At 61.3% G+C, this 21,012-nt stretch overlaps 2 protein-coding genes across 10 annotated transcripts; one reads left to right on the top strand and one right to left on the bottom strand.

Annotated features, from left to right (window-relative positions):
• Positions 1-8,097: 8,097 nt before the first annotated feature.
• LOC102085729 (sterol 26-hydroxylase, mitochondrial) lies at positions 8,098-13,379 on the top strand. The gene is made up of 9 exons (XM_065070717.1): positions 8,098-8,370; positions 10,325-10,515; positions 10,778-10,977; positions 11,057-11,254; positions 11,392-11,552; positions 11,895-12,061; positions 12,349-12,430; positions 12,510-12,710; positions 12,807-13,379. The coding sequence occupies exons 1-9, from the start codon at positions 8,137-8,139 to the stop codon at positions 12,930-12,932; spliced, it is 1,560 nt and encodes a 519-aa protein (XP_064926789.1). The 5' UTR covers positions 8,098-8,136; the 3' UTR covers positions 12,933-13,379.
• Positions 13,380-14,195: 816 nt separating this feature from the next.
• On the bottom strand, positions 14,196-20,949 carry PRKAG3 (protein kinase AMP-activated non-catalytic subunit gamma 3). Of its 9 annotated transcripts, none has more exons than XM_065070712.1 (12): positions 19,690-20,949; positions 18,742-18,781; positions 18,249-18,490; positions 18,089-18,170; positions 17,944-18,002; positions 17,604-17,649; positions 17,421-17,475; positions 17,199-17,325; positions 16,718-17,091; positions 16,353-16,499; positions 16,168-16,261; positions 14,196-14,809 (listed from the first exon to the last, which is right to left on the bottom strand). In XM_065070712.1, the coding sequence occupies exons 1-12, from the start codon at positions 19,720-19,722 to the stop codon at positions 14,459-14,461; spliced, it is 1,650 nt and encodes a 549-aa protein (XP_064926784.1). In that variant the 5' UTR covers positions 19,723-20,949; the 3' UTR covers positions 14,196-14,458. The 9 variants fall into 9 exon arrangements, 6 of the variants coding, with proteins under 6 accessions (XP_064926784.1, XP_064926783.1, XP_064926786.1 ...); XM_065070714.1 differs by having other exon boundaries at positions 14,593-14,809; positions 16,718-16,755; positions 16,926-17,091; positions 18,742-20,949; XR_010474023.1 differs by having other exon boundaries at positions 14,672-14,809; positions 16,092-16,261; positions 16,718-16,755; positions 16,926-17,091; positions 18,742-20,949.
• Positions 20,950-21,012: the final 63 nt, after the last annotated feature.

Genomic DNA, 21,012 nt, shown 5'->3' with positions numbered 1-21,012 from the left:
GGTGCAGCTGGGACCCAGGAGGGAGGCAGTCCCCAGCAGCAGATCACAGCAGGTAGCAGGAGCTGCCTGGGGCAGGAGGAAGCTGAGAGGCTTGGGAGGTAGCTGGGGGCCACACCAGGGCTGGGTGGCTGGGGACAGGAGGAGCTGGTGCCCGTAGGCTGCCACCCCAATTTTTTCCTTCCTGAGCAGCCTTGGGAATGGCTTCCCAGGGCTCAGCCCAGGGTCTATGCTTCCTCTTGTACCATTTGTGACTCACAGCAGAGCTTGGGGATGCAGCTGGCAGCCCTGCAGCATTGGGGCCACAGATCCGAGCACTAGGACAGCTGCTCTGGGGGACCCTGATCCACCTCTGCCCCCACCTCCACTGAGCATGCATCCAGCCAACTCGGTTAAAATGTAGTATCATCTGCCACCAGTGCAGGGCAAAGCAGAGCACCCTCACTGCTGGTGGGCTCTCCTTCCTCCAGGAAAGAACTGAGAGCTCTGTTCCCCTTCCTGGGAGGGTATCACCCCACATCTCCTGCCCATCTCTAGCCCCTGGCTTGCCCATTAGTGCTCGCCTTGACCCCATCAACAGCAGCTTCTCCCCTTCACCTGGGCACATTCACTCCTTGCCAGCAGTATCTGGCGATGAATGACTCAGGTTTTATCTGTGGCTTGGCATGGTTCTCCTCTCCTTCTTGGGTGCAGAAGGCAGGAGACTCCCACTACATGTGTAGATTTCCCACCTGCTCCTTCCCTGCCCTCCCACACAGGGATTAGGCTACCTGTCTACACCGTTGGCATGGTGGCCAGGATTGGGCTGTCCAGGCCCCAACATGGGGACATAGAGACATTTCCTTAGCTGATCACCACATCTGGGCTACTGCATCACATCTGGTCCCCCGGGTCTTTTGTTTTCACCTATCAGTCTCCATAATACTTGCCCCATGGAAACTTCATCACAACAGTCAGAAGTCAGTAATGGGCAGCTCATCAGGAGGGGACACCCCTTCTGAGGCTGAGGACAGGCTGACACCATGCCTGGGGCCCCAGCCCCTGTGGGCAGAGCTTCATGGCTGCCTACTGCAACACACAGCTCATCTGCCTGCGTGTTGAAAGTGCCTGTTGTCCCCTTGCCCCAAGTGCCAGGCCTCCTCACAAAGGCAGCATGGGGCAGGTGAGAAGCCTTTATCTGATTTCCTAAGGGCAGAAAAATCCCTTTGATTTTGCCCTGAAGAGAGGAGTGGGAGGAGGGGGAGTTTGGTCCCGGCGAGCAGGTGCAGCTGGTGCACAGCGACTCACCTTATCACGTCCCAGCCCTGAGTGAGGCTGGAGGGGACTGGGGGTGGTTGTGATACCCCCAGCATGCATATGGGAACTGGCCCCATCACCTGGGTCCTGTGGCAAAACCCCTTGAGTTGGGTCGGTGCAGAGGAATGGGCACAGGAGGGCTCCTTGCCTTCTGCCTGTACCGGGAGAGCTGGGACCAGGGGGATGCCCAGGGTCCACCCTTGCCTCCCAGCTTTTCTCCCAGTTGCATAAAAATCCCACTTTAGCAAGGGGGAATCTGAGATACAGAGATACTGAGACCTGCCTAAGCAACCAGGGGGTGATTGCCTGATCCCCCAGCCCCAGGACCAGCCTGGCTCAACCCCCTTCTGCAACAAGACCCAAAGTAACCCATTCTTTAGGGGACAAGGTCACAGTGGTAACACTGAGCCAGGGCTATGAGCGACAGGGATACCATTGCAACCCTGGAGCAACCTTCTCCACCGTGGCTGATCCTTTGTCTCTGCCTTCCTTCGCCTCTCACAGCTTGCCCCCCCTCTCCCCGGCTTTTATGTTATTACAAATTATAAAACAATTTTTTCCTGCCGTCCTGCATTCTTCTGCCTCCTGCAAGAATTTTAATGTATTTATTTTTGCTATCAGGGGAAAGCGCCGTGTTCCTCGGCCACCCCCGGGCAGCCCCAGCCCTGCTTGGCCACTGATGGAAATTAATGATGGAGGATGTAGCAGGGGAGCTGGCACCCCTGCAACCCTGCAGCAGAGAGGCAGGGCGACTGGTGGCCCCCAACCAGCTGCTGTTTCCCCAGTGGCAAGGTCTGGGTGCGGAGAATGGAGAATTGCGCTGTGGTGGGGAAGGGTGATGGGGCAGGGGGGGCTGGCATGTGGCTGGTCCACAGGAGATGCTGCCGGTTATGGGCTGCGGAGGGGATGGCTGCTGGGTGACTGGGCAGTGTCAAGGGACGGTTTGAGGTGTAGCTGTGGGGTGCTGTGATGGGGAATCATGTCCTCATGTAGCAGCATGGCCTTGGGCTTCCCCTGGGGAAGAGGAGACCCCCTGCTCTGACACCAACCCACCCTGCCCCATGTGAGAACATCCCCAGTGGTTCCCATCCTGCTGGTGGGACAAAGCACCCCTCAAAGTGCCCCCACGTGCTAGGGGATACAGCCACCCCCCACCAACCCCGCTCTATCCCTAAGCTGGTGTCCCAGCGCTGTACTCAGCTCTGGCTCTTGCTCCTTACCGTGTGGCCCCAAGGGCAGGGGTGGGGGTGCCCCATTCCCTCAGCTCCCCCATCCACAGGACTCAGGGGGGGCTCCGTCCACTTGAAGGGAGTGAAGGGGGGAGGAAGGAACAGGCCCTTCCCGCTGTGGGGAAAGCGTGGCGATTTCCAACCCAAACACCCCAGCGCTCAGCAGCCGCATACTTTCCCAGCATCCCTCCCCTCCTTTATTCCCGAGGACACTGGTGATCAAACCCAGTTTGGCCCCATCTCCCACTCCTGCAGTGAGGTCATCGAGCTGTGTTTGTGACATCTCAGTGTCTCCATGGCAGCGCGCTGTGATGTCATAAGCCTGGGGTTGCGACCTCACAGCAGGAGGAGAATGATCTTATTAAAACAACATGGTCCCCATCTGCAGCCACTCGTGGCCAGGGGACTCCACTGTGGAGTAACGGCTAGAAGAGGAGCTGGTGGCAGCTGGGGAGATGTGGGGACAGAGCCCTCCCCGGGCTCATGTCACCAGTGGGAGCTGGCAGTGACACAGGGCACGATCCAGTGCCCAAAGCAGAGGGCAGCCCTCAGGGCTGAACTCTTTGATTGATGCAAATACACCAGTTCACTGCTTGGGGGTCTCATGGACGCAACTGCAAGCACTGCCCACCACCAAGGCTGAGCGTCTGGGACCTTATCGAGGCACAGAGCCCTTTCATGTTGGGCTGGCGGGCAGTGAGCAAAGCTGATGAGGACCTGTCCCCAGATCAGAGCTGCCCGGTGCTGACAGCAATCGTGGGGCCTGTTCTTAAATTAGACAGGTCCCCTGCCTCTCCTCAGTTGGTGCTCCCAGCCCCTGCCCCACAGCTGGACACAGCCTGGGACATCCCTGCCTGTGGTGCTCTGCGTGGCCAGCAGATCCCATGCACATGTGCACACACATATGGGCACACACTGTACCCCTGGGAAGGGCTGTTTGGTGGCTGGATATCACTTGTACGCTGACAGGCAGATGATGGATGGATGGATGGACGGATGGGAGGATGGACAGACGGATGGGTGTGTGGCTAGCTGGATGGAAGAGCAGGTATGTGTGGGGATGGGCAGAAAGAGGGATGCATGTGTTTGTTGATGGGATAGACGGGTGAGTGTGCAGGCAGCTCAGCAAATGGATGGAGAGATGGCTGTGAGATAGAAAGCTGCATGCAAGTGTTGATGGGAGGGTGGATGGATGAATGAATGGACAGATGGACAGATGAGAGGAAGGCTAGCCCTAACACTCTTTAGTGAGTTGCTGCAGTTCTGGATGTTGTTTCTCTCTCCCCAAAATCTCAGTTTCGTGCACCGACAGAAAAAGCCCAGCTCTGTCCTGGAAGAGAAAGGAACATCCACATCCCAAGGGGAGAAAATTTGTGTTTCTCGCTGAGCAACAATTTGAGTGTCTGACCTTGTGCCACTGCAGCAGTGCACCCTCGCTGCTAGCACAAGATCCTCTCTCTCCACTGCCCAGAGGGGTAAACTGAGGCCAGCGGGGACCGGCCTGCAGTACAGTGGAGGTGAAACCACCCCTCTCTGGCAGGCACAGTGCTGTGGCCAGTCCTGCTGCTTCCAGCTCCCCTCATGTCCATCTGTTGAGCTGCGGGAAAGACACACATTGCTTGAGCTGGGAACGATGCGGCTGGGAGGGGGTGTCCTTGGGCCCCTGCGGGCCGTAAACATGATGTCATGTGGTAGCGTACACAGCCCGCTCTGTGCGCGGGTCCCCGAATGGGCTTCACAAGTTCTGCGTGGGAGGCATCGCCCATGGCCCACAGCCAAGGGAATTGGAGTTGGGAGATAAAATCAGGTTTGCTTTGGGCTGGAGCAAACAGCCTTTTGCAAGAGGAGTAAGGGATGGGGAGAGTGTCTGGAGCAGGGGGACACCTCCCTGTCTCAGAGGGCTTGGTGGGGAGCAGAGGTGATGGAGGATGCCCCAGCAAAGCCCAGCACTGGTATCACAGGTGCCAGGCTGGCCAGGCACAGGGTCGGCTCCCTTCACGCCTACTTGACTTAGAATAACTCCATAGGCACTTGAAGTCACTAATCAGCCGGGACCACTTGAGAGCAACCCGGGGCTGCCTCCCGTCTCCTGCGATAATGGGCCGCCAGCCGGGGGCTCACTCTGGCGTCCTGCTCCCAGGTCCTCGGGGAAAGGTCCTGGCCTGCCGGGGCCCCCAAGGCAAGAAGGGGGTCAGAGTCTGGAGCAGAGCTCACTGCTGGGTGCTGAGACCTGTGTGGTGTGCAGGGGGGTAACCATTGTGCTGGTTGTTTTATCTCTTGTTTCAAAACCTTTGTCCTGTCCCCAAGCCCCTGCCCTGGTCTGAGGGGTCAGACAGAGGTAAACAGGAGGATGGGAACCTTTGGGAGACGTACAAGAGGGTTCTGCTTGAACTGTCTATGAAGGAGAGGAGAAGCTGTCTCCAGGCCTGAGATATGTCTCCATCCCTCTGGATCTCCCCATGTTCCCCCTGTGCAGCACCTCTGGCTCCAGCAGGGCTCATGACTCAGGCAGTGACAGTGCAGTGACACACAGCTGGCGTGATGGGCCATCTCCAGTTAAGTGCTGTGGGCTATTTATGGTCCCTGGGACATGGGGCTCAGCCTTCTCACAGCCTGGGCTGTCCTGGGGGTGAGTCAGGGGATGCCCTCCCCTGGGACTCCCTGTTCCCCTGGCTGTGGGAGAGCAAAGTGGGGGAGTTTAGCAGATGCAGCCCTGGGAAAAGTTTCCAGCTCCTGGATGACACTGCACAAGTCATGCAAAGAAGCTGTCACTCTGATCCAGCAGCCATGACCCTCCACCTTGGGGGCAGCATCCCATGAGCAGTGTGTGGTGGATGGGTGGAGGTCTACTTGCAGAGGGGCGCAGCAGTGTGGGGGTCCCACTGCGCCACTCTCTGCACCCACAGACCCCACCAGTGAGGTGACATCATACCTGATGGTGTGTCTGTGGGACGAGTGAAGTCATAGCATAACTGAGACAGGAGGACACACAGGATGTTACCTGCCACCCCCAGCTCCCCATCCATATGGGTAAACTCAACATTTAGTCTCCTGCCTCTGTCCAGCTTGCCATGAGGCTGGGGGGCCAGGGCTAGCCCCGCAGTGGGGGTGCCTGGCTTCCTGGCAGCGTGCTATGCCCCCAGCTCCCCGTGGCATCCTCCAGCTGCGGATGTGTCATGGCCCAGCCTCTTCCCTTCGGAAGTCCCCGCCAGGCGGCTGAGGCGGACGGGGGGGGTGTCTGACTCAGCCGACCACCCCTTCCCTCACGGCCGACTCCTCCGGAGCCCCGGGCCGGCCCCGCCGCCGCTGCCAGCCGTCCGAGGGCGGGGAGCGCAGCCTAGCGGCGGCAGCGCGAAGGAGCTGGGCTGCCGGTACCCCGCCGCCTCGGCCGGGCTGCGGCGACAGCGGGGACCGGCCTGGAGAGCCGCCGTGGTCAGCGCTGCCATCGTAAAACTTGTCCTTCCAAAGAGCCAAGTGCGAGGTCCTGCATCCCGGGTCGGGGCAACCCCCAGAGCCAGTATAGACTGTGAGAGGGAGGAATGGGTGGATGCATAGGTGGATGGATGGGTGGATGGATTGGAGAGCAACCCTGTGTGGAAGGACTTGGGGTTACTGACATACGAAAAATAGTATATGGGCTGCCAATGTGCTGTCAGAGGCTGGAAAGCCACTCATATCTGGGACCGCAAAACAAGAAGCTGGGCCAGCAGGGCAAGGGAGGTGACGTCCACAGCTCTGAGGCCCTCAGCACAAGAAGGACGTGGATCTGTAGGATCAGGTCCCAAGGAGGGTCATGAAAATGGTCAGAGGGCTGGAGCACTTCTCCTATGAAGAAAGGCTGAGAGCATCAGGGTTCAATCTGGAGAAGAGAAGACTCTGGGACACCTCATTGCAGCCTTCCAGTATGCAAGGTTTATAAGAAAAGTAGAGACAGACTTTTTACCAGGGCCTGTAGTTTTTACTGTTTCTGCATGGAGCAATGATTTTAAACTGAAAGAGGTGGTGGAGTCCCACTCCCCAGCAAGGGGAATGCAGCCCCAGCAGGCTGGGAGAGGCCAAGACATTCCCTGCCACGGGGAGCGACAGTCCCAAAAGCCAGGCTGGAAAGCCCCAGCAGGTCTGGGCTCTCCCACTGCTCCGGGCTCTGGCTCGGCTGGGGCAGGCCGAGCTGCAGAGCCGGCTGGGAACAGCCATGAGATGGCGACAGGCGCTCACACTTGTCTGTCCCAGCCTGGGGTCCCTCTCAGGTGTGTGCAGGCACAAAGGTGCCCAGATCCCGCACTGCCAGCCTCCGCAGCGCTGGCAGGGAGCATGTCAGGCACCAGCCTAAGACATCCCCCGTCCTACAGTGAGGCAGGACAAATAGGGACAACAATCACACACGGGGCTGTGACCTGGGACAAAACCTCCGTGTCCAGAACCTTGAACCCACAACTTGATAAGGGTGGTTAATGATCAGCGCTGGGATGTCCCAGTCAGAGGCACGGTGCCAGCTACCCCAGGAGTGACAGCTGGGCAGAGCAGTTCCTTGCCCTATGGCCCCAGGACCTGGTGTCAGTGCCAGGCTGGCCAGAGGGAGCGCACCCTGCACCCATGGCCCCAGACACCACCACAGTAGAGCCCTACTTGTTGGCTGGACAGCCTGGCCTGCTCCAGGTTGGGCAGGAGCTGGTGCCTTGCCGTCCCTGATGCAATGAGAAATCAAACCCAGCTCCGGTTGGGTTGCCAAATGCTGCACTGGGCACGCCAAGGTCTCTCCATCTGGGTTCCTGACTGGCAGCACCCAGAGGAAGCGCTGAGACAGCTTGGATCCAGCTCTCTGGGGCTTCGTTCTGCGCTGCAAGGGGACAAGGCAGGAACAGGGGCATGACAGGCAGAGGACAGAGACAGCAGGAGGGCTCAAGCCAGGAGGGGCAGCAGCCATGAAGAGCAGGTCCAGCGGTGAGCCTGGTGCCGCTGCAGGGTGTGCAGGGTCCAGGGTGTGGTACCCAGTGCTGGTATGTGCTGCTGGTGCTGGCACACAATGCACAATGTTTGGTGAGCAGTGCCTAGCACCCGCTGCCCATGTGCAATGGCTGGCATGCAGTACCTGATGCTGGTGCCACACATTACATTGTACCTGCCATGCCTGCCAGTGCTGACCGCCAGCTGCCTGGTGGAGTGCACAGCACATGGCACCCAATACTGCTGGTGCCAGTTCCTGGTACCTAGCGCCCGATGCATGGCATGTGATGCCACTGATTGGTGCCCAGTGTATGGCACTTGATGTACAGCACACGGTGCCCAGTGTGCCAGAACCAGTCCCCGGTATGTTGCAGCTGGTATCCACGGCCTGGTAGCAGGTGTACAGTAGCTGGCACAAGGTGCCCGGTACACGGTGACTCTGCGCAGCACCCGTATCCTGTACACAGTGCACTGCAGCCGGTACCGGGGCCGGTATCCAGTGCGCAGCACCCGGTGCGTGGTACCTGGTGCGCGATGCTCGGTTCCTGGTGCGCTGCGCCCGGTGCCCGGTTGCCACCTCCGTACCGCCCCCTGCACCGCCCCCGGTGCCGCCCCTCGTTGCTCCCGGTGCCTCCCCGCCCCGCCCCGTCCCGTGCGCTACGGACGGAGCATGGCGGGCCCGAGTGGCGGGGCTCGGTGGTCGTTGCTGCCGCTGCTCCTGCGCCCCCGCCCGCCGCCGCCGCGCAGCAGCCCGGGGACGCCGCGCAGGACCGGGGGCTCGGCAGCGGCGGCGGCGGGGCCGGCGCGGCTGAAGGGACCAGAAGAGCTACCGGGGCCGGGGCTGCTCCGGACTTTCGTCTGGCTCTTCCTGCGCGGCTACCTGCTGCACACGCACCGGCTCCAGGTGCGCCGGGGCTGCCCGACCCTGGGTGTGCGGGGGGTCGGGGTTTTGGGGTGCGCGGGGGCCTGGGGACCCTACATGGCTGCGTGGGGGTGGGGGATTGGGGGGGGTGCGTGGGGTAGAGGGGCTCCTGGGTGGGCTGCAGGGAAGGGGCTATGCGTGAGGGGAGGCTTTGCAAGGGCGGGAGTGGGTGCGTGCTGGGGGCAGGGTGAGATGGGCTCCGGAGGGGGAGCAGCCTACAAGGGAAGGCAGGGAACTGAGCGGGAGCGGCGGGGCGGGGGAGAGAAGGGACTGGGCAGCAGGGAGCACACCTGCACCGCGGGGTGACGCTGGGGCAAGAAGCACGGAATGGGACCAGCGCAGAACCGGGTGGTCCTGTGAGAGTCCTACCAGCCTAGGGCTGCACCAGCATCCCTGAGCTGGCCAGGCAGGCGAGGACAAAGGTTCAGGGGTGGCTCATGGGGTCCTGGCATCCCTGGTCAGCCTGAGTTCCCCTGGTGGCAACAAGCTACTGTTTAGAGGACAGGCAGCCGGGCAGGTGTTGGGGCAGATGGTACCCAGGCAGGCAGGGGTGCGACAGGCAGAGGTGTTTGTTTTCTTCTGTTAATACTTCCTCATATGTCAGATGAAGTATGCAATGGGCATGGCTGGCTGCAAGCTAGGCGGCGTCTTCGAGTGCCCTGGAGCTCTGACCGGCCTGAAGAAGCATGCAGGATCAGGCCTCCCCAGCACCGCAGAGCACCGGGTGGTGCTGCTCAGAGAAGGGGCTGTCGCAAGGCAGCAGGGTCTTGGGGAGTGGACACAGGAGCTCTCTGCTGCTCCCTCCTGCCCTTGGGGCTCCAAGCATGGCTCGGCGGACAGATGCCAGCATGCTCCAGAGGTGTTTTTCCCCAGATCCTGGCAGCTCCGGCTTCTCTCAGCCCTGCTTTCCTGCATCCGTGCTGTGCTGGGTCCCAGATGCCAGCAGCCATTGGTGGACAGGCTTCAGCCTTGGCCATGGCTGTCTGTGGCCTGTGTGGCATGTTTGCCCAGCAAGCTGCCTGCAGCACCAGGGCGGCCGCATCCCTCCCCCTCCTGCCACCAAATGCGAGGAACGTCTCCCCGTGGTGACGAATCCAGCTGAATCCGGGCGCAGGCTGCGATGCAGTCAGTCACCAAGGGAGATTGTACCACGTGCATCCCCGCAGCTGCCGGGAATGGGGACCAGGGCTTCCCTGCTAGGTCCCCCTCAGCCCCCTGGGGTTAGACCTGCTCTGCAGGGGCTCTGGGAGTGCATAGGTGCACCCTTGGGTGCAACCAAGGAGAGGGAAGCTGTGGCTGGCAGAGCCCAGAGCAGGGCTGATGCTCGTGGATGTCCCTTATCTGCCTTATGAGTCTGTGGCCACAGGGGTGGAACCTGCCCACATGAGCAGCCCAGTCCTGCCCCAGCTTTGCGCTGCCTTCCCAGCACTGATCACTAACCACCCTTATCAGGTGGTGGGTTCAAGGACCCACACGGGTACTGTTGTCCCTGAGCTGAGCAGACCTGGAAGCAGCATGACTTGGACCTGCTGACAGCCACTGCAATGGCCCTGTGTCTCAACAGATCCCTGTGCTTGGTAGTTGTCCTTGTCCTTGCTGTCCCCTCTTGGCCTTGCCTGCCCAAAAGACCCACCAGGCCATCCATGCATCTCTGGGGTGGGTGAGGGATGTTCCAGCCTGTGTCAGGGGTCTGTTCCTGGTGTGCTTAGCACTGGTAGAGGACATGTGCCTGGAGACACCAGCCCAAGCCATCTGTAGAGCGTTTCAAGGATGGTGCCAGCACCCCAGTGCTGAGGGGTCCTTAGGATGGGTGCAGCACATGCTGGACACATGCAGGGCAGGATCAGGGCAGGGAGGGACTGATCCATCCCCAATGCTGAGCTCTGCTCCCCACCCTGATGCCCCATTCACCCTGCTGTGCTCTGATGCATTGCAGCTGATGTCACGGCGCATTTACGGCCCCATCTGGAAGTCAACCTTTGGGCATTATGAGAACATCAACATTGGGAGCCCGGTGGTGCTGGAGCAGCTGCTGCGGCAGGAGGGCAAGTACCCCATGCGGAGCGACATGGCCCTGTGGAAGGAGCACCGGGACACCCGGCACCTGCCCTATGGACCCTTCACTGAGTGAGTCTTGCCCTGCCTGTGCTCTGCGGGGCAGCTCCTGCCCCTTCTTCAGGTGTAGGGCCTGGGTGACAGCTCGCATTGCTCCCTCTCCTGCCAGCAGCATGCCCCCCACAAGCAGAAAGACATGGCCATGGGAGGTGGAAAGACCCCTGGGGTGGTTCCAGCTTGACATGGGGAGGATGTACCTGGGGACTGGGAAACTGCTGCCAGCCACTGGCCCCTGCCCCGCTGTACTCCAGTGCTGAGCACTGTCCCTGTGCAGGGAAGGGGAGCGCTGGTACCGCCTGCGCCAGGTCCTCAACAAGCGGCTGCTGAAGCCCTCGGAGGCAGTGCTGTACGCAGATGCCATCGGGGAGGTGGTGTCAGACTTGATGGTGCGGCTGAGGGACGAGCGGCGCCGCAGCCCCTCAGGAGTACTGGTGGGGGATGTGGCCAACCTGCTGTACCGCTTCGCCCTGGAAGGTAAGGGAGTTCTCCCCCCTCTGCTGTGCCCCACTCTTCCCATCCCTGCAGGAGTCTGGATGAGGCCTTTCCCCCACAGGGATCTCCTATATTCTTTTCGAGACCCGAATTGGGTGCCTGAAGCAGCAGGTCCCTGCTGAGACCCAGCGCTTCATCGACTCCATCAACCTCATGTTCAAGAACTCCATCTTTGCCACCGTCCTGCCCCGTTGGAGCCGCAAGGTGCTGCCTTTCTGGGACCGCTACCTGGACAGCTGGGACACCATCTTTGCCTTCGGTGAGCAGTGACAATGGGAGCCTGGTATGGTGGTACTGGGCTCCTTAAAGACCCTCAAAAGTGGGGCAGTGTCTGGCCAGTTGTTCTTCTGGCTGTCCTTGCTCGATCAGCACTGGCTCCTGCCCTCTGTCCTGCAGGCAAGAAACTGATTGACCGGAAGATGAAGGAGCTGGAGGGGCAGGTTGAGCGGGGCAAAGAGGTGTCAGGCTACCTGAGCTACCTGCTGGCCAGTGGCAGGCTCAGCCTGGACGAAGTCTATGGCAGCGTGGCCGAGCTGCTGCTGGCTGGTGTGGACACGGTGAGAGCTGGGCAGCCACTGCCAGGGGATCCCTGCTGAGCTCCACACCGAGGAGGAACTGTGGGGCCATGCTCAGGCATGTTCTCCAGCTCCTGTGAGCTCTGGGCTGGTGGGTTGGGAGTCTGATACCCCATGGGGTGAAACTCTCAGAGGTCGGTCAGTACAGACCCAGTCCTCTGCTCCCTGCCTCAGTTTCCCCCATACTCACTGCCCCTCACCCCCAGTTTCCCTGCACACCAATAGCAGGGGGCTGTTGTATGCTGTACTGGTGCACCTTTGGCACAAGGCTACTCATGTACCAGTCCCAACTCCTTCACTCCCCTCGGCGCTCTGCTCCCCCAGACCTCCAACACGCTGTCCTGGGCGCTGTACCACCTCTCCCGGGACCCGGGCATCCAGGAGACCCTGTACCAGGAGCTGAAAGCTGTTGTGCCTCCTGACCGGTTTCCCGGTCCTGAGGATATCCCCAAGATGCCAATGCTTCGGGCCATTATCAAGGAGACGCTGAGGTACAGCCCAGCCCTGTCCCTGCCCCAGGGTTCCAGTCACTGGCCCTTTCCCGAGGGCCAGGGGCAGCCCCTTCTCACCCCACACTGGGGGTGCACCAACCCAGGTGGCTGGTGTTGGGAGACATGGGGTATGGATCAGGCAGGGTGCAAGGCTGGATTTCAATTGCTGGGGAGGGGGATGGAGCTGCTGAGCAGCAGGAGATGCTCCACCTTGTCCTGCCTGCAGCTCTTGCCCCCTGGGGCCCATTGATGGGTCCTGCTCCCCCCCAACTCTCTCCATATTCCAGGGTCTACCCCGTGGTGCCTACCAACGCCAGAGTCTTCTATGAGAAGGACATCATCATCGGAGACTACCACTTCCCCAAGAATGTGAGGGCCATGCCCTGGGGACCCCCCTGTGCTCAACAGGGCCAGGCAGGGGGCATTAACACCCTTTCTCACCCCATAGACCCTCTTTGTCCTGGCTCACTATGCCATGTCCCATGACGAGACCTACTTTCCTGAGCCCGAACGGTTCCTGCCCCAGCGCTGGCTCCGGGGCCACGGCTCCCCCCACCACCCCTTCAGCTCCATCCCCTTTGGCTACGGGGTCCGTGCCTGCGTCGGCCGCCGCATCGCTGAGCTGGAGATGCACCTGGCCCTCGCCAGGGTGAGTGCGGATGCCCCACCCCAGGGAATTCACCACAAGCTGGGATGGGGACCCCAGGGAGTCCTCGAGGCACTGCCACCCTCCCTCTCCCCACAGATCATCCAGGCATTTGAGGTGCGGCCGGACCCCCGTGGTGTGGAGGTGACGTCTGTGTCCCGCATTGTCTTGGTGGCCGACAAGCCCATCAACCTGGAATTCATCGCTCGCCCGGGGTTCCCCTGACTGCGTGTGGACCCCTCCACCCTGGGTGCCAAGCATTGCCCCCTGGCTGCCCGAGGAGGAGGGGCAGGAAGGCAAACTCACCCCAGCACCCACCCCCTGCCTGATTTGGCCAGGGGGCTTGCAGCCCCACTGTAGGGAAAGTGCTGGGGGATGAGAGATGCCTCCAGATTGCCCCTGGGGCACTAGTGTTCCCCTACCCCAAATCAGCAGAAGGTTTGGGGAACTGCTGTGCCTTTCACAAGCTGCGAGGGGTTGTGTGTCCCCCCCCTCCTCTGCCCAGCTGGGCTGCGTCGGGGACCTGGGAGCTCTGCCAGGGCTGGGGGGGATGTGGGGAGGGGGTTGCAGCCATTCAGTGTCTCCTTCGTCCCATCCTTGTGTAGCTGCGCGTGGATCTGTGCCTGGAGCCAGGACATCTGGGTCCCCTCTGAACAGCTGACCTTGGCCTCAGCCACTTCTCTGTGCCTCAGTTTCCCCCCTGCTGCCTCCCTGGTCAAGCTGCCAGTGAGTGTTTAGGGTTTGCACCCAATCCCAAGGGATGGAGTCAGCCCTGGCCCCAAGCAAGCAGAACAATTACACAATATGTCCCCCACCGAGGGAGAGGGCGCCTGTCACCACGCAGCGCTGGCACCACGGCCCCTGACAGAGCCAGCCAGCACATGGGGAGTGTAGAGCACCCGGGACCTTTCACTATCAGCTGTTCCTTCGCCAAGATGCTGATATGGGGGCACAGGAATAGGGGCAGGACTCTCAGCAGGCAAAACAGCTGGGAGAGGATCAGCTCAGCCCCCCCAGTCCCCAAGAGGGGACATGGGGCTGCCACCCAGGGCCATCACAGGGCCTCAGAGCTGGCAGCAGCCACAGGCAGGGGCTGCTTTGTCGCTTGCCCAGACTCCTGGAGGGTAGGGGTACAGGACACCCCATGATGAACCCCCCCTCACCCTCCTCCTGCTGGGGACCCCAGCTGGATTGGGGGGAAGGAGCAGACAGAAACCTCACTGGCACCAAGGCTGCTGCCCCCAGGGTGACCCCAAGGGGACCTGCTAACTGCTGCCACAGGGGACATATCAAGGCTACACCATGTGCAGTGTCCCTGTCACCCTGGCTCTGCTCACAAGGGCAGAGGTGCCACTCTCTGCCACACCACCCTCACTGCTATGGGTCCTAGTGGGCATCCCAGGCTGCATACCCCAGCCCTGCCAAGCAGCCAGCACCCCTCTCCAGAGGAGCCATGCCTAGCTGCACGGCAGAAAAGTGAGGCGGCAGTGCCTGGAGCAGTCTGATTTATTACAACACGGCTGAACAGACTGTAAAATAAATAAATACCCCCTGACCCCCACAAAATGTGCGCAGGGTCCCCATGCAAGTGCCTGTCCTGGTGCCAGCTCTGACATGGGCTGCACCTCTGCCAGGTGCTCCAGCACCTCGTGACCCTACAATAAACAAGCCTGCGTGTGCAGCTGAGCCTACGCTGCCAGGCGCAGCCGGTGGGACCATGCTTGCCGTGGGGGAAGCCATGGCCAAAGTGCTCAAATCCAGCAGCAGGATGGAGGCAGGGTGGCTGAGCGCCTCAGGGCCATGTGTGTCCCTATGCCCAGCTGCAGGCATGGCATGGCTCCCTCGGCATGGTGCCCATTGAGCATCACCATATGCTCGCTGGTGGGACGCACCCCTGGGCCACCTTTTCCCTGCTCCCTGCCTCCCTGAGGCCGGCAGAATCGGGCCCCGGACTCAAGACAAGCCCCAGGACCAGGATGGGCAGGCAGGTCCTCCCTGTGGAGAGCCTCTGGAGCCCAGGCCTCCTTCCACAGCCATGCAAGAGACCCCTGAGTCAGAGATGGCACTTCCCTGGTGTCTTCAGAACAAGGATCGGTCGATGCCTGCGGGGCGAGAGAGGGCACAATGCCGTAACCCCCCGGTGAGCACCGACGCTGGGCTGGGCACCCTGTGGCATGACCCTCTGACCCACTCTGGCAGCCACAGGGACAGCACAGGGGACGGTGGGGTCTTGCTTCCATCCCTGGCTTGGATGCAAGCCCTGGAATTGGAGGGGGTTGCTGGCATGGAGTGGGAACATCGTGGTGACGCCATGGCAGCTCCAGGCACAGCCATCCCCATGGGGACCAGGGATGAGTGAAGGCACCATGATGGGGAAATGGTGGGGTTCCATGTCTGGTGTGTTAACACACACACCAGCCCCCACACCCCTTCTGCATAGAGCAACTGGGCATTGCTGGGGACATGGGTGAGCATGGGGTGACCCAAGTCCCTTCCCCACCACCACCCCAAAAAAGCATCATTACCTTTGTGAAGCAGCAGGACACTGGGGCCAGCTCCCCCCTCCCCAGTTCACCCCTAAATGGCTGCCACAGTATGTGCAAGCGCTGTGCCCACCCACCCCCAATGAGGACTCACCGGGCAATGGGCGAGGGGAGCCAAGTGCAGGCAGCCGGGCAGCACGGTCCCAGCTCAGCCTGTGAGTGAGCCCCATCCCTGAAGCAGGTGGTTTTGGGGCCACCGCAGGTGCCAGAGGCTCAGTGGCCATGGCCACCGCAGGTGCCAGAGGCTCAGTGGCCAGGGCCACTGGGGCCGGGGGGGCAGTAGGCTCTGCCAGCCATGGCCCATGGCTCAGCGACATGGTGCATGTGGCTGGTGATGGATGGCACATCTCGGATGTGCAACTGGGTGTCTGTCCCATGTGTGTTCCCCAGGAATGGCACTGGAGGAGCACAGGTCTCAGGGGGGGCTTTGAGGCAAGGTCAAAAAAAGGGTGCATCACATCTTGGGGTGTATCACACTCCAAAACCCTCATCCAGCCCAAAGCCCAGGGAACTGCAAAACCTGCATCTCACATGCTGCCTGGATGGGGGTCTGGGGATGTCTCCTTGGCAGGTGGCCCCATCCTTCCTCACAGACACGAGGGATCAGGACCTCAGAATGGATCCTCTGTGATCCTTGTGTCCCCAGGGACAAGCATCATCTGGGTCCTGCTGTCCCCACCCAGGCACCCAGCGCTGCTGGACCCCAGCCCCAGCCTCCCCTGTCCCCAAGGGGAGGTTTGGCTGGTGTGCAGGCAGGTGGCCTGAGCAGGGAGGTGACAAGGTGTGGGTGACCCAATGGCAGGGAGGGGACAGGCACACAGTGGCAGGGGACAGCGCCTACCTGAAGTGGAGAGAAATGAAGGATGCAAGTGGAGAAAGACGGTGCGTTGCGGGCTAAGAGTTAAGAGCATCGATACCTGCAGGAGTGAGCACAAGGGCCTGGAGGATGTCAGAGAGGGAAACGATGCCCCGCGGGTACTGGTTCTCATCCACCAAAACCAGGCGATGGACCTGTGAGTGCAGGAAGAGCATTGTAGGCAGGTTCAGCAGTTGCCGGGGGAAGGGGGGAGTGGTGCTGGTGCAAGGCACCCCAGCTGCTCACCTGCTCCTTGGCGATGCGGTCGATGATGTCCTCCATGGTTTCATGGGGGTAGCAGGTGAGGACCCCCTCCAGGCAGACAGTTCGCTGCCGCAGCGCCTCCCGCACGCTGATGTCCAGGTTGTTGTAGGTCTTCTGAGCTGCCAGGTGCTACAGAAGAGGTGGCCCTGCTCAGCACCCCAGTGTCTCCTGGCACCTCATTGTGCTGCCACTAAAGGGGACACCGAGCCCCAGTGACACTCAAGGCAGACTGTGCATTGGGGCATGTGGGGTGGGTTTGCATGGGTACAGGCATGTGTGAGTGACCCACCAGCAGTGTGCAAGAGGCCACACTTGTTCACAGGTGTGCAAACATGCAAGGTACTCACAATGACATCAAACCGGGAGTAGAGGCCAACCACTTGTCCTGCAAGCAGAGACAATGCAGGGGCTGGAGAGGGCAACCCGGGGACCACCTACCATGCTCCCCCTGCACCCCAAGGGCCAGGCTAGCAGGGGTGGGGATCTGGGTGTGGATGGAGCTGGAGTGGCTGGCAGAGGGAAATGAGGGGTGTAGCTGGTTGCCTCCCCAGGTACCAGCATCGTTGACGACGGGCAGGGCAGAAACACGGCGGTCCACGAAGATCTCCAGGGCAGTGTAGACGGGGGCAGTTTCCAGCACAACAGCAACATCACGGAAGGTGCCTATACACAGCTCCTGCACCGTTTTCTTCAGGAAGCGTGGCTTAGGGATGGTGGAGCCCTGCAGCACAGCAGGGCAGGGCTGGGCTAGCACCTACATGCACCCCTATGCCCTTGCTTGTGCCCCTACTCACCCGCCGTGTGTGCACATGCAGCCCCAGCACTCACAAAGATGTGAAGAAACTTGAGGATGCGCTTGTGCGTCAGAATGTGCAGGACGTTGCCTGAGACAGGCTCGATGATGGGCAGGCGGTGGATCTTGTGCTTGATCAGGGAGTAGACAGCATCGAAGAGGCTGCAGGTGACAGGGAGGCCATGGGGGATACTAGGGCTGCATCCTGGGCACCTCCCCCCCACAGGGTGTGCTCTCCCGCATGGGCAGGTTCTCACCTATGGCTCGGTGAGATGTACACCAATGGCTTGAAGGAGCCCTGCAGGTACACCTCTGCCAAGAGAGCGAAGTGAGAGAGGGGTCTCCCATCCCCCTCATGCAGTCCTGCAACCCCAGAGCTCAACTCCATGCCCTGCATCACATCTCCCACCCACTCAACCCCATTGCTCCCTGCTTTTTACCTCTCCAGGTCTCAATCTTGTGTTCCTCCACCTCATAGATCTGAACCTGAGGGCAAGGAGATGCCCTGGTTACAGTGGCCCCACAGCAGACTGAAGGGATTTTGGGACACTGCCCATCTCCCCAGGCATCCCACCCCATCACCCTAAGTGCAGGGATCACATATTGGGTACTGGGCAGAGGGGCGCCAAGCGGACACTAGCCTGGACCAGAACTCTCCCCGGTCATGGTCTAGGGATGAAGAGAGGACCAGGAGAGGAAGGGGAGACCAGGAGAGGTGGGGACAGCCCCCCTTGCCCCATGCTCTCCCCGAACCCCCTGGGGCCTCCCCACCACACTCACCAAGGGCGAGCGGTAGTAGCGGTGGAGGATGTTGATGAAGTCAGTGATGGTGAGCATTCCTGTGGAGATACTGGGGCTGGCAGCGCTGCCCACGCCCCTCACTGCCAGGCAGGGGAAGGGGCCAGGCGGTGCTGCCAGCACTCACCAACAAAGCTCTGTGTCTTGCTGTCCCAGAGCGGGGCAGCACGCACCCCGTTGGCCACCAGTGCCACAAAAGCTTTCTTGATCTGTCAGCAGAGTGAGGAGGGGGTCAGGGCATCACTGACCCCAGTCTGCCCATCCCTCTCAATCCCCCTCTTTGTCACCTCCAGGGAGATGTCGAAGACAACAAGCTTGCAGCTGGTGGGGATGGTGTCATAGCAGCAGTGGCTCCTCATGAAGTGCATGTAGATCTCGGCATCAGGGCTCTGAAAGTCACTCTCTGGGCCCAGCCCCAATAGCTCGTTTCCCAGTGTGAAGGTGACAGGTCGTGGGCTCCTCTGGCTGTCCTCTTCCTCTTCCTCTCCCTCCTCCTCCACCTCCCTGGAGCACAGGGTCCCTGAGAACCCTGCAGGCAAACCCACACCAGCCCTGACAAGTGAGCTGAGCTGCCAGGTCTCAGCACCCTCCTGCCTGGTGAGAGCAGGGGAATGATTCAGGAGGGGATGCTCCCATAGACCCCCTATTCCTCACTCCACAGGGGCAGCACAGAGCACCGTGGCTCTCCAGCCTGGGGGCACCAGGCAGAGGATGGATGCACTCATTGCATGAGTGAGCGAGCCCTCCCTCCCACATGCCTAGGCACTGCTTGCTACCCACCTTCCTCCTCGGGGCGGGCAGTGGCATCCAGCAGCGCCACCTGAGGGGGCACACAGCAATGGGGTTCAGCAGGAGCCAGACCAGCCTCTCCCACACCCATGGGTGCTGCCTGCACCCACCCGGCTGCCCCAGCTCACCCTGCCAGGTAAAGTGGACTGTCCTTTCAGGGTGGGGATGCAGGCTGGGCTCAGTCCCTAACTCCCCTAGAGAGCGCCCCACTGGCCCAGGACCCCCAGAGCCTGCTGCCCCTGTGGTGTCTCTAGCCCAGGATGCCCAGCTTATACCCCCAACCTGGGGGTACAGAGGGGGTCTCAGGGTGAGGGCAAGGGACAGAAGAAACCCCTGGCTACTCTCTCCCCTGCCAGAGCACAGCATGTCCCATGGCAGCTCCATGTTCATCCTCTCCTTCTCCCAGCACCAAGGTGTAAATCCTGGTCCTGCTTCCTCCCGTGCTGGGAGCCCCACCAGCCCCCCAGGGACCAGGTCTGCCCCAGGAGACCCTACAATAACAAAGTGGGGGGCAGCCCTATGCAGGAGGGAGGCGAGCACAGCCAACCAGCTGACCCATACCCGGCAGGTCCCCAGGAGACCCTCCCATAACAAAGCAGCATGCATGGCAGGAAGAGCAATCGTGGCCACAAACCCGCCAGTAGAGGCAATGTTTAGAAGCCACCCTCCAACAACAAAGGCACAGGGAGTTATCCCTGGGGAGCCTAGAGCCAACCCCAGCAAAGAGTCAACCCTATGCCAGAGTCCCCCAACCCTTCCCAAGGGGCTGAGACAACCAGGGCAGGCGGGTGGGCCATGCTGTGCTCCACATCCTTGTCGTAAAGGCTGCCTGCCCATGGGAAGGAGACTGCCAGCCCCCCATATCTCCCCACCCCGGGAGGTGGCCTGTCCTCAAGCGGGGGGCTGTTGAGCCGAGCCCCCCACCCGGCCCGACGGTACCTGGGACGCGGCGGGGCTGGAGAGTCGCTCCATGCTGACTGCGGGGCAGCGCTGCTATTCTGGGCCAGTGGCTGGTGGGGGCCTGGCAGATAGGGTGTCAGTGAGCAATGCCAGCCATGCCCCCGCCACTGCCGCGGGGGGGGGAATGCACACACCGCCGCCACCACTGCCACGGCCATGCAGCACCCGCAGCCACTGCGCCACCCCGTGACCTCACAGCACTGGGCTGGAGGGGACGGCCCTGGGCACAGCACTGGGGACATGAGGGAGGGGGTGATGGAGGGAAGGCAGGGGGCAGAAATCCCCCATCCTCCAGGAGCGGTGCTCAGCACCTGCCACAATGCAGCCCTGTCCACCCAGGTGCTACCACCACCCCATCCTGCAGCAGGATTAGGTGAAGGGGCACAACATGCCCCCACTTCCCCGGGGGATGCTGGAAGGCATGGTCCATCCCCAGGCTGGGCAGCAGGCAGAGCAGCTTGAGACCCTTTTCTCCCTGCAAGCTGCCATGGCCCTGCCTGCAGTCCTGCCAGCCCCGGCCATCTGGGGTCTCATGGCAGGGTCAGCCCGTGGCTGCTGGGGAACCTCCTTCCTCAACCACTGGGCCAGCCCCTCCTGCCCTCCCTCCGCTTGCTCCAGGTTCCATTGCTATTTCAGGAAGGTTCAAATAACCGCTTGGCTGGCTGCCGTGCCGGCCCAGGAGCAGACACGGGCGAGTGGGCTGGTGGCTGCTGGGCCAAGGGGACAGAGTAGCTCTGGCTGACTCCTGGGGGACAGCTGGACCCTGGGTTGTGGTGGGGTGCAAGGGAAGCTCCTGTCCCCTGGTGCTACCCCAAGGCAAGGAGGAAGCAGAGGGATGAGTCAGGGTCTCAGTGCTGGGGTGACACCAGGACACAGTCCCAGGTGGCCCTTGCCCCACCACGGTGCAGAGGATGGGATGGGGCTGATCCCTTACAGCTGCGCTGGGCAGCCTGGCTCCAGCCTGGCCACTGCCGGGTGCTGGCAGCAGGGAAGGGAGCAGGCATCTCCACTTTCGGCAGCTATTTTCAGGTGCTGGAGAGAAGCCGAGGAGCGATGAGATTGTCACCAAGGAGACTAGAGAAACAGGGACAAGCTCTGGGTAGCAGGGCGCTGCAGGGAGAGGGAAGAGCTTTCCACCAGCCCCAGGGCCCACACATGGGGCTCAGCACCTCCTCTGGCCCTGAGCAACCAGCCCAAGTGCCTAGCATCACTCTCCCAGGCTGGGGGACACACAACCCAAAGCTAGCAAGGGACAGCAGTTATGCTGGGAGCTACTCCCCCATGCAGAAGGGCACACTTGCC

This window comes from Columba livia, chromosome 7, assembly GCF_036013475.1.
Source record: "Columba livia isolate bColLiv1 breed racing homer chromosome 7, bColLiv1.pat.W.v2, whole genome shotgun sequence".
NCBI lineage: Eukaryota > Metazoa > Chordata > Aves > Columbiformes > Columbidae > Columba > Columba livia.
This window is presented reverse-complemented; position numbering and strand designations above follow the sequence as displayed.